This window comes from Cebus imitator, unplaced genomic scaffold (assembly GCF_001604975.1).
Source record: "Cebus imitator isolate Cc_AM_T3 unplaced genomic scaffold, Cebus_imitator-1.0 Scaffold96, whole genome shotgun sequence".
NCBI classification, from domain to species: Eukaryota; Metazoa; Chordata; class Mammalia; order Primates; family Cebidae; genus Cebus; species Cebus imitator.
In genome coordinates, this window is record NW_016107411.1 from 4,992,221 (window position 1) to 5,005,416 (window position 13,196).

A 13,196-nucleotide genomic window follows, 5' to 3' on the forward strand; every position below is an offset into this window, starting at 1 on the left:
AAAAAAAAAAAAAAAAGGCATATGGGAAAGGGGGCTTTTATTTTCCACCTCATACATACTCTAGGGCATGCACTCACTGTCTAGAGTGGTGACCTGAATCCTTGTGTTAAATTACTTCTCTTGTCCTTTTTTTCCTTTTAATTATTATTGCTATTGTCAGAATTTATTATTTTCTCAAGTGTGCATAATTGAACACAAGTAAAACACACATATGTTATTGCCAATGTAAATCTTTAGCCACTGGTTTAACCTAAATGGTTAGAAGGAGATCTGTCTGAATTATGCTTAGTACAGCATGTGGTTACTCCATGAATATTCCTTAATTCACACATTAATTAAACCCTAACTTATGCCATATACCTGCATTAAACGCTAGGGTAAAGAAGAGTTAGCTATAGAGGCCTCAAAATTCAGCAGAGGAGAAAAATATGAACAAAATTATTTCATTAATGTGTAAGTTGGATATATAAGGTAAGATGGGCCTGAATGTGGCAGGGGAGGCTTAGCAAGATGACCCAGTATCCCCAGACACACACACAACTCCCTCCCTCACCTTCAGTCCCTGATTCCAGTATCTTCCTCCTGTGGCCCTTTCCCTACAACCCCATTTAAAACTGTGAAACCCCTCTTTGCCCACACTGTCCTGACACCTCTTCCCTACTGCTTCTCCCCAGCACGTATCCCCTCCTGACCACATCTCTTATTTATTTTTTGTGTTTCTCCTTCCACAAGAAGGTCAGCTCTATGAGGGCAGGGATTCCTGTCTGCTTTCTGAATCCTAACCTTAGAACAGCATCCGGCATATAGCAGGATTTGGTAAATATGAGCTTTTCTTGACCATGTTAAAGAACAACTGCCAGAGCTCTCTAATCCCCTCATCCTCCTTTCTTTTCCTTTATAGCATTGATCATGAACTAATGTTATCTTTTCTTTTGATGTGAATTTACCTATTTATTTTTCTGTCCTCACTAGAATGGAAGACTCAGGATAAGAGCGAGTTTGTACGCTTTTTCACTGGGGTGTCCTAGCACTTAAAGGAGGGCTTGATACATAGTAGATACTCAATAAATGCAGGTGAATGAATGGTCATCCTTATCATAGCTCACATTCACTGACCACTCAGTACATGTAAGACAGCTTTACCTGTATTCTCTACATCTTCACAGTAATTCTGTGAGATAGACACCAATATTATTCTCATTTTAAAGACGAGGAAACACAGTCAGTCAGTAACTTGCCCAAGGTTACAAACCAGCAGTTAACTTCAGGCCACCTGACCTGAGCTTTACTTTTAATCACTATTCTAATGAGGTGACTTCACTGGAGAACAGGCCACCATGGCTTCTCAATTATCACATGATCTAATTATCTGCCCCTCTAAACCATCCTCCTGCTACCCCCAGGTGATTTGCCACATTAAAGCCAGTGTGACATTTTCAAACAGCAGATCTGATCAGGTCACTCTGCTTTACACATCTTGAATGGCTTTCCAGTGGTAAGTCCATGTTTTGGTGTCCTACCAGCAAAGGTAACCAGTATTTATAATAACTTCTCTGGAATGACTACAACGTCACCTCTGGAAAGATAATGACGGACTAAGAAAAAATGCTCTACTTTTGAGATAAGAAATAAAGAGAAAAGGCTTACTTGATTATGAGATTGGCCCTTATCAGTAATTCTAGAAATATTTATGGAATATCTGATTAGAATATTGCATATGTTAAAAGGGATACTCTTGAGTCCCACCCAAATCTACTAATTTAGAATCTGTAGGGATAGTGTCTGAGAATCTACATTTTTAACAAGTACCCTAGGTGCCTCTTTGACAATCACTAACCTAAGACTCTTCAACTCTGCGACACCAGGCAAGCACCTGCATGCTAGGAAACACTATATAAACCATTAGCATCACAACTAGCTCTATTTCATCATAACCAGCAAAGCTCTTTTCTTCAACAATGTTGTAGAACTCACGGATTCAAACTTCCCTAACCCATAGCACAGGTTTCAATCATGTCCAATGCTTGAGCAGGTCATTCCACATCACACAAAGCCAGAATCCGTATATTCATAAAAATCAACTCCCTTATGTAAGCTAGGTCAATAGAGTTTTACTCTAAGATATGTTCATTCCAAAGATTATTCCACTTTTGAAAAAATATGTCACCCTGCTACAGCTAGCATATTGTGAGAGAAAAATTTAAAAAACACAAGTCATGCCTTGCCCCTAGCATACAGGTTGACTTCTCAGCTAGTTCTGTGTGAGATTCAAAGGAAAGCATGTCTATTCAGGTCTTGTACATGCTAAAAGATTCCTAAAAAGGTTAGAGATGAGTTTTGTTAATGGAGCATTATCCCAGGTTGCCATCATCCCAGATTCTCTGATATTATGAATTCAGGACCCTAACTGAATTCATCTCTAGACATGGGGTACCCTTTGATCTAATTATCATCTCCTGGCTCCTATAACTATGAGAAGACAAAGGTCTCACCAGGACAGTCTTCTCTGCACGCAGCCCCTCCAGCTGGGGGGCGTCTTCATGGCACAGAATAGAAACAGTATGGAGCAGTAAAATTAAATCCTATGGTTAAGACTTCAACTAATTACTCATTTTATTTAAACACAAGTTTTCAAACTATTTAACCTGTGCAAATAACTCATAAAAATGTTTTCCTCTGCAAAATGTAAAAGACACAAACAAAAAAACCACAAAAAACTCTTAGTAATATGAAAGTCAGCCAGGCACAGTGGCTCACGCCTATAATCCCAGCACTTTGGGAGGCTGAGGAGGGCGGATCACGAGGTCAAAAGATGGAGACCATCCTAGCCAACATGGTGAAACCCTGTCTCTACTAAAAATAGAAAAATTAGCTGCACGTAGTGGTGTGTGCCTGTAGTCCCAGTTACTTGGGAGGCTGAGACAGGAGGATCGCCTGAACCCACGAGGCACAGGTGGCAGTGAGCCAAGATCGCCACGCCACTGCACTCCAGCCTGGTGAAAAAGCGAGACTCCATCTCAAAATAATAATAATAAGAAGAAAAAGAAGAAAGTCCAATCATTCTAAAAACTACTTTGAAAGATACAAGATTTAACTGTGGTGTACAGCAAGTTTTCAATCTGTATCATGTTACACAATTCAACAGATTTTTTTTTAATCTCAAAAAGTATTTCAGAACTGATTTTTAGCTTTGATTATTTTCACATGCTTCTACATAAAAGAAAATGTTTTACTCTAAACAACACAGAAATTTAAAGTGCTTGAGAAACAATGACTGTGTATTACAGTATCCACTGAAGCCTCAGGCAGAACCAAAACATATGTAGATAAAAACAACCAGAGAGGTAAATTTGTCAGGATATTTCTTAGGCATAAAAACACGTTTTTACTCTCCACATTGAATTATCAAACCCACGATATAAATTACTCTTCCCAGAGTCTATGTAATCTAGGTAACACTTTGGATGTATCATTACATGAGATGAACAAAGCAATCACTGGCCAGAGGTACTGTAACACATTAAGGAGAAAGAAAGTGAGATTACTCAGGGTGATTTCACACCCAGCACTTGCTAAAATGAAACACAAAAGCAATATGGAGATAAGGACAAATGTTGAAGGAGCACAAATGTCTAACTTTTGAGAGGTCATTCTAGCAAGCTTTCTAATTACAGGTTATAACCTTAAAGTGTAAAGCACTAGGTTACTTACAATTTCTCACTTCCTTGCAAGTTCTTAATGCTCTCAATGCTATACCATGCCAAAGAGTAGACTGCTTGTCCCATCCCGCCCAGATATCAAAACTGCACTGCAAATCCTCTCTGCCATGAAGTATGCCATGACCCTCAAGCTCTCTTAAACATACTGACAGAATCTGCCAACAGGCAGTGCGAGGACAGCAAGAGCAAAGTGGAATTTAAAAAGCCCACCTTGGTCAAACAAGAGTAGCTGAAGATGTTTATGATACCAAAGACAGTAAGTATGCCATTTAGATTTGAACATTTTAAGCAATTGTAAAAGACAAAGAAAAAAGGTATTTATGCGAGCATAAAAAATGTTTTTTAAATACAGTGTTTATTTGTCAAATACCAACTGCTTTTTCTTTCATTCCTTTCTGTTTCTGATCTTAGGAAAAACCACATCAGTATCAAATGTCACTTAGCTCTTATTCAAACAGAGGAAAGCAGACACAGCGGCTACACTCGTGACTTAGCTGACCTGGGCCCTCAGTAAAAACAAACCTCTATAAATCAACAGATGCAAGCAATTGGGTACTGATCACTCTATTAATTGAACAGCTTTCCTGAAATTTACTGTATAACTTCAACCCTCCCAACACCTTTCCCAGAAGCAACTAACAATGGTGTTTTTTTTTTTTTCCTTAAGTTGCTTAAAGAAAAAAAATTTTTTTAACATTAGTAGCTTAAATATGTTGTTTAATTATTTAAGATTAAGGTGGTAAGCTAATTAAATTTTAGCTATTAAATCACAGGTATTCTAAATGCCACCTTTAGATGCTGAAAGTCAAAATTATTCCAAAGCCTACATAAGTGCATGTATATACGTATTACCTACACTAAAAATACAGAGAACTTGGTACAACCTTAATTGCATTTGAAAACTTGTATTTGCAAAATAACCTGCAAAGTTGTCTTCAGTCACATATTTAATTTTTACTGTATAGGTTGGTATTTTGAGTTCCTGTCTTTGAACTCTGATTTCCACTGCAGGTACCACACTTAAACAGATTATGCCAATGGCTTATTCTCAACTCCAATTTCTCCTCACAAAACAACTCTGATCATTCTCCACTAGGAAGTATGTAATACGTAATCCACAGATTCCCAAGCCAACCATTGAGCAATACCAGAATTAAAGTCCTAGTCTACAGAATATGATCAGACCCACATTTCTATGGGGTGAAGCTGGTCTCTTTGAATCTTGAAGACCAGTTTGGCACCGACAGCAAAGTGTACAGTGCGTTGTTATAAGAACACATGAAATTTAGGGATGGCAGAGTTAGAGGCTAGAAAACAAGTTAACCAATTTAAAGAGCCTATCTTTATTACACCCTGAAGAAAATATCCAAATTTTTCTTCTAAGATCCTATGCTAGTCCCTATGGAACTCCTACTCAAGATTCCTGCAAACATACATGAGGAATTCTGCTAACATTCACTTACAAGGACAGTAGTGTAATATTGGCCGAGACTGGTCCCAGATTTGGAATGGTTGCCAATTCATTGTTGTTCAGTTTCCTATAAATGCCAAAAAAAGAAAAGCTGATTAGGTAATCTGTAATTCATAGAGGTGAAACGTTATATATTATTTCAAGATACCTCCTAAGTTAAAAGTTTTGAATAACTTACTATAATCCAAGTAAACTTTACAGTTAAATAACATAAGGGGTAATGTATTTTACTCAAACCTTAAAAAACGAAATAATGAAGACTCACACTTCTCGAAGGCTTTGAAGGTGGCTCATGGAACTGGCCTTGATGACAGACAATCTGTTGTGACTTAAGTCCCTATGAGAAAACAAAAAGAAAATTATTAGTCATTTCTAAAAATCACAAATAGTGCTAAATGGGCTTATGAGCTCTCTATAAACTCTAGGGAGAGGAGGAAAAATAGCTGGTCTATTCTGTCCACAAACTAGATGGTAACCAAAATGCCAAACGCAAAAATACAAACTCCAAGGACAAAATTAGTTTAAGGAGACTGGCAGATTCAAATACTTGAAGCCCACAAACGTTTTAAGAGATGTTTTTTGGCACATGGTGAACAGATCTTTTGTGAACGGGCAGGTCTGCTTCGCCCTCCCATCTCCCCACTCCCAACTTGATACGATGACATCATTGTTTATGAAAAGGAGCTAATTAGGCAGGTTGCTGAAACTAAAGCCTCTATAGAAATCCTTTTATTGTCCTAAATTTAAGCATCGATGTCCTTATTGCATTCAAGAAAAACAGAAATTGCTTTGCATACATATTTATTTCTCTGCCTTAAAGCACCAAATCATTTAAATTATTATTTTGTGTGTGAGTGTTGAGAGAATAGAAAACAATCTGAACTCTCTGCTTTCTTAAATTCCCCAAATCTCAGTAGCTGGTAATATAACATATCATTTAAACCACATCGACATCTAACAAAGTTCAGCAGATTGCACTGGAAACTTCTGAACAGATTTCAATCATTAAAATAAATGTGCTTCTTACTCAATAACTCAATTTAACTTAGTAACAATTTCCATAGAGCATCATCACTGTTAAAAACAATAAACTCATACATACACAATACTCGACACTAGAAAGTCATCTCATTTAAGATTCAAAATATGGAATAAATTCTAGCAAATATTCTTGGTTATATTCCCAATATGTGTTAATATATTGACTATGTGCCTTCAAAACAGTGTAATAAAAATGAAATGGCTCAAGAGTGATGAAAAACCAGGCTAACAAATAGTGGCTTAAAGCTTGCCACTGAAAGAGGTTACTCAACGCTTACTAATTTTTTCAGTGTTAAAATGGAGATTTGTAAATAACTAAAGTTTTAAATAACTAAAGTTGATTAAAGAAAAGCATAAATTATTTGTCATATGCATAAGTATACCCCTCCTAAAAAATCAAGAGAAATCACCTCCAGAGAAGCACAGGGTTGCTTAGTTAACAATTAGAAATCAGAGATCCTTCCAGTCTTTCAGTTTGTGTTTTGAGTATAAACCTGGATTCTCTTTCTCACCTAAAAAAAACAATCTGCAAGGTTTTATTTGAAATATGTTTGCCCAAAGACCTACCAGACAGTGACAGACATGAGTAGATTTGTTCTGGTAGAGTTATAACATGAAAAAAATCTGGCACAGTCTTTAAACTATAAAAATCCTGCAATTACAACCACTGCTGTGCCTGCTCACCATGCAGGCTGGAGCCAGACACTTTCCCTCACAGCCCAGCTCAAGTCCATCTGGAGTTCATCAAGGAAGCCGTGAGCCCAACAACTCACGTTAGGATTCAAACAAAACCTGTGTGCTTTTAGCACCCCAGACAGTCACAGATTTCCCATACGGTTCAAAAAACAACCAAGGAAAAGAGTCTTTCACCTGGGAGGGAGCCTGAGTCAACAGAAAGTCTCATTTGGACCCACTTAACTAAAGAGCATTGAACCAGCATAAAACTGCATTCCCTATTGTTTCAGGTCTTAAAAAGAAAGGGGAAAGCAATCTGGCATTAATATCTAACACAGGTGATTTTCTTTTTAATTAAGAATTTAAAAAAAAAACTAAAACTCAGCTCTCCACTCATTTTAAGGATTATTTCACAGGGCAATACTGTGAGAGAAAGGAGATGCAGTGCTTAAATTTTTTTCAACTAGTAATTGGATAAGATTCCCCCTACAAAAGACCCGCAAAAAATAAGAAACTGTCTTCAGAGACCAGTGCACGTGTTGGAGACCCCTCATTTCTGATCCAGAAGCAAGAGCTGGCAACTTTAAATATTTCAGTTATTGCAACACACTTCCACTCCTGAGCTTTGTGTACTGTTAAAACTACACTATATGTAGGAGGAAAAAAAAATACCCCTTAAATTACTTTTACTGCTAAATACTTACAGCTATGAAACTTTTAGGGTACCTAAATTTAGATTTTATATAGTTTACATTTGAGAAATGATTACTTTCCAGTTAAGGGATGTCACATTTTCCTAAATCTTCCTTATATTGTTTTTATTGCTACACCATTAAAAACAGACTCAAGTTGTACAATGTCGATGTTTTCTTAAACCCAGAACATAAAACATTCAATATGAAAGGCAGATTCTTCATGTTTAGAGTTCCATTAATGAACATCTTCCCCACAAAACCTTTACAAAAACTTTTTGCAGTGGGGTTAATGAATGGGAAAGGTAGTAAGGTACAGAAGTGTTAACTATGTACCCAGAACTCAGTTGGCCAAAACTTGAAAATCAATCTCTTTCTACGTGGTTAGACAGACATCTCTCTTCCCACATATTAGCAAATGAATAAATATATACGAAAATAATCAATTTGCAACATTTGGTTCATGCTATCATTTTCTTCCTTTTGGCATTAGGAAATCTGACTTCCAAGTCAAATTTTAAATGCAAATCCAGCACAGCTTCTTAATCAATCCCACTGGGGCCTACAGAGCTGCTAATTCAGCAGAAATCTGGAAAGCTGAAAAACAAAAAGCCAGGCTGTAGTTGTTTTAAGACACTGATCCAAAGTGACTCATAAATCACTCTGCTATATTCAAGTTTTAGTCTGGAAAATATAGAAAAACAGCTGTGAAAACCATAAGGACTATTACCCCCACCCCACCCCCAATTCTGGTACAGACCAGAAGATTTATAGGAGGTCAACACTAAAGAAGTCACACCAGCAGAAACTACCTTTGGGACTTTCGCCTGAGTCCTGTTGAGAACCCAAACATTTCTACAAAAGACAAATAATTCTGAAATGCCAGTGAGAATTGAATAATACTGGAAGTTCTCATTGGCAATTTAGCAACTTTTCCGTCTCTGAGCTAAATAACATTCTAACAAGCATTCCTCTTTAGGTTGAGAACGGTTATAAGCACAAACTCTAGACATAAACTCTAGCTTGCCTTTAATGGTAGTTGTGAGCAGGGCTTCGCATAGTTACGGTTTTGCTTAGTTTTTTTTTTTTTTTAAAGACAGAGTCTCGCTCATATACTTTTTTAAGAGCCACTTTCATTAAAGTATTAGAGGTTATTTTCTAAAAGGAGTACTGATACAGATTATTTTACAGCTCAAACTATTCAACTTTTCACACATGGGACTCCTATAGCAATAAATCACAACCAAATAAAGTGGGAAAATACACACGTAGAGATTTTTCTTAAACTTGCAAATTCAACAAATGAAAAAAAGACACTGAACTTTGTCTGAAAAGCGCTTTCATAAACTAGTCCAAAGACAAACTTTCACTATTTTGATTACCTAAGGAAAGGGAAGGTAAGATATGGGGAAGAAAAACATGCATTTTTCTACTTATATCTCAACTCGGAAATCATCTCCTTAAAATGGTTTTCTAATTATGAAAAACTTTTCGGCTTCCCATTTTAAAATACCAAATAAAAGAGTAAGTAAAACTCAATTCCACATGTTTTTCTCCTCCTTTCAAAAGTGGAGAGAGGAGACCCCTAGAGCTTTAGGTACAAACAAAAGAAATATTTACAATAAAGAATTCAGACCACACGGTTTGGTGACACCTACAAAGATGGTTAAAAGTCACAGAAGTACAAGAATGACAGAGCTGTCCAATGAGTGACCACAGCGGGGTTCCTGACAACAGACTGAGTGCTTATTTACACAAGTGGAACTTATTTTCACATACATAAATAAGGAATGTGGACTAGTATTGAGACAATTTACTGCTGGTGGAAATGTAATTAAAGACTGTGCTAACCAAATAAACTCTAATTTGTTTTTAGTGTGCCACCAAATGATCTGCAAAACAAAATCCTAATTAGGTCAGCTACTTTTAAGACAATTTTTAAGTAGGTATCGAACCCCTTTTGGTTCAACCCAACTTCTAATCAAGGGCAACGGATTTTTTTTCTAGACATCTAAATCCACGAAAAAAAAAAAAAAACAAACCAGTATTGCACACTAGCATGACCACAATAGACAACTTGACATGGAAAAACTATTGCATACCAGTTCGATTCCGTGAATAAGCTAAGCATTTCTAAACACACTCCAGGAAGCACTGTATTCATTTTCTCTTTCTCATCCCTCTATGATTCCTAAGTGTTCACCTCCAGTCATTCAATGTTCAGTTCCATATGTTGTCAATAGAGCCATTCACATTTCATGAATAAGGCAGCACGGCCTCAAGAAGAGGCAATTGAACAGAATTAGCCACAACTAATTGAAAGTCTTCCTGCTTTCGGTTAAAGCCCTTATCTCCTCCTCCAATTGTAATAAAAACTACTAAATAAAACGTCCCATCATAAGAAATTAAATATCAATCTAATACTCTATTAAACTAAGACATTAAAAACACAAAGAATACACTTTCTGATGGCCAACAATTCTACATTCACAAAAGTTATTTAGATTAGCACAATAATTTTAAAATATAACTTAAGCACCTGACCAAACCGCCTACCACGATTGGGGCACTAGTACAGTTCACTAGAATTGTTTTAAAAACTTAGAACTTTCATTGCAAAACTAAGATTACGTGTGAACTGCACTTTATTTTCAACAGAACAACTACTATAAAAAAAAATACAAGTTTTGATTGTTTATACAGCACTACACCAATTTTAAAGCTGGGGACTGAGGAAGAATAGACAGATGACATTGGAAAAGATCAGCATTTCCAACTAAATTACATTTTCTTCCTTGTTATTCCACGCAGTTGGCAGTGATTTCAGGTTTTCAGACTTCAGCTACAATCCAAAAACTTGCATAACAGCACTCTGCGCTCTCCCCTAAACCGTCTGGGCGTGCTGAGGAGCTACAGAAATCATGCCCTTGATTCTGGATAATCGGGTTCCTCCCTTTACAGAGTTACCGACCATTCTTTACAATCTGGTTGAGGAGTGGGAACTTACGAACTCCTAAGGTGAAAGCAAGCAGAGGGAGAGCAACAAAAGTACCTCCACCGTAACTTGAATAGTGACCGAATTCTGTTGAGGGGGCTTCCCAAATGAAAAACCTGACTTTAGTTACAGGATGGAAACAGAAAAAGGAGTCTGACGCAGCTAGAAACTAAAACTGAACCACAGAGCTAGAAACTAAAGCTGAACTTTGGGAGAACTGCAAACTCCTGTTGTGCGCAGGTTGCCACTTACCTCGCCTAGGCCTAACAGGAGCGCGCATTTGAACCACCTGGCTAGCTTATTAGGGCGCAGGACTTCATCTCCGGCCTCTGGCGTAGTCAGTTACCCCCTCCCCTAGCCTACCTGCAGCCAGTTAGGACGCGCCAAGAGGACGCAAAGCACGTGGGAGGGAAACTGAGGCCCGGACAGTTGTTTTACCACGCCCACGGGCGCCGATCGCAGTCTGGGCCAGAAGGAGCTACCCGGAAAAAAAAAAAAAAAAGGCTATGCACGCCGAACCCCGAGCAACCAGGCCCTCTCCAGATCCAGTTTTCCAGAATCTCCAGCGGCCCGGCCCCCGCGAATACTTACAGTCGAGCTACCCAGGGCGGGAGCGGCTCAGGAAGACGCGCCAGCCGCTGGCGACTGCAGTCCAGCAGGTCCCCGATGCAGCGGCAGGGAGCGGGGCACTGGCGCTCGGCGGCTATCCCGGAGGGGTGCCCGAGTGCCCCGCGGCCGCCGCTGTCCGCCCGGCCCGCGCGCCCCAGCACCGCGCAGAACAGCAGCCCCAACGCCGCCGCGCGCGCAACAAGGTTCGGCGCGCTCATCGCGGTCCAGCGGCCTTGGTCTCGGTCTCGGCCCGCTGCTCCCAGCCGCGCACGCTCGGGGCCCCGCACAAACTTCCAGCCTCGGGTGCACGCCCGCCCTCCCGGCCGCGTGCGCGCTCCGCCCTCGCGCTGGCGGGTCAATTCCTTTTACTCCCGGCGGCGAAGCCCTTTCATGCCTCCAGGAAGCAGGAGGGAAACTGTAAAGAACTGCCAACTGCGACAGAGTTGCAGCCTGAGCAGCGTCGGCTCGCCGAAGCCCCTTCTAGCCAGCAAAAGAAACTTTTTCGCCTTCACGCCGCAGCGCAGCGCGAAGTCCCTGCGCGGCGGAGTACCGAGGCGGGGCTGGGAGAGGCCGGCGCGCGCCCATTGGGCAGCCGGCTCCGGGCGGCCCCGTGGCCACGTGACAATAACACGGCTCCAACCCCGGGCCGGCGCGCGGGAGAAAGTGGAGCTGAGATTGTAGGAAATTTGGAGTTTTATTTTCCACCCTCTCCAGTCAGAAGTCTCCACTACGTCGTGGGAAACATATATCAAATGGAGTTGTAAGGTAAAGGGGAGTGAGCAAATACTAGGCTAGCTCTTGTAGTTGTAGATATTTAGGAGAACTTCAGGGAAGTAAAGTTTAATTAGCAGTGTTTTCAGGAAGCCTTTCAATTCCAAATTAAAGAAACTGATAAATTATCCTACCATCCACAGTTGAAACGGTGGTTTAAATGAAAACAGTTCTTTTAACGTTAATGCTGGCTTCAAAAGTAAAACAATAATAAAACGTAAAACTCGTAGTTTTGGAGCGTGTATATTGAGTTACAAATAGCCAGGCTTCGTGCACTGGATAAAGCTGGGCGCGGTGGGGGTTGGGGAATGACCTTCTAATAGACCGCGCTGGCAGTCAAAGATTCCAGGTAATGGGAATAATAAAAGTAGTCACAGTGACATTTCAAAGTAAAATGAAAACTAAGACCTTGGAAGAAAAAATTAGTATATGCACCTTGGTCTACTTGCGCTTTGAATAATGATACATCTTGATTGAGAATGCTACCAGGGTAAAAGTACTTCCCTGCCTCCTCAACTGGGAGAGTGGATGTTTGGGGCTGGATTCAGGCTACAGGACTTCGCAGTGAAGTTTGTTCCTTAACTTACAGGTGATCAGGGCCACAGGATGTTGAAACTGATAGAGACCCCAGAGATTATGTACTAAGGGACCTTACTCTTCTGGGTAGGGAAATAGTCCTAGAGAAGGTAACTAATGTGTGTGTTGCAAAAAATAAAATAAAGTAATATAAAAAGGAAAAACAAAGCAAAATGAAAAAAACAAACCAACCAAAAAACAAACCCTGGAAGCTTAAAGTAAGTTTTCACTTCTGTACGTTGTTTATTGCATGCTATCTGCCCAAGCATATCTGTCCTTGGAGTTACATAAACTGCTTATGATTGGGGAGTGGAGATAGCTTGTGGAGTTGAGACTTTAACCCTGACTCTAATCCCCATTGATTTTCACTGTAGCTAATCACTCCCATTTGTGGGGTAGGAAAAAGACTCACTTTGAAGTTGACACGCCCTATTTTAGATATGGTGCCCCATTTTATTTCCAGCTAACATTAGCATCAACCCCATTACCTTTTTGGATGATGTCTAATTAGAAAATATCAATAATGATGGCACCTTGATTCTGAATTTATGATTTTGCCTGCTTGGGAGTGGACGAGAAACACTACAGTCATGGTAAGGATTTCCCAGCTCAGTATCCCAAATCCATTTTTTTTTTTTTTTTTTTTT

At 39.5% G+C, this 13,196-nt stretch overlaps 1 protein-coding gene across 3 annotated transcripts in view; it reads right to left on the bottom strand.

Annotated features, from left to right (window-relative positions):
* LRIG3 (leucine rich repeats and immunoglobulin like domains 3) overlaps positions 1-13,196 on the bottom strand; it is a 49,737-nt gene that overhangs the window by 35,384 nt on the left and 1,157 nt on the right. For 2 of the 3 annotated variants that reach the window (XM_017536282.2, XM_017536280.2), the window contains exons 1-3: positions 11,185-11,743; positions 5,456-5,527; positions 5,183-5,257 (exon numbers count right to left, since the gene is read on the bottom strand). In XM_017536282.2, coding sequence (XP_017391771.1) covers positions 5,183-5,257; positions 5,456-5,527; positions 11,185-11,420 — 383 coding nt within the window. In that variant the 5' untranslated portion in view covers positions 11,421-11,743. Of the gene's footprint in view, positions 1-5,182; positions 5,258-5,455; positions 5,528-11,184; positions 11,744-13,196 lie in introns of those variants that run through there. The other variant, XM_037741249.1, reaches the window with a different exon arrangement.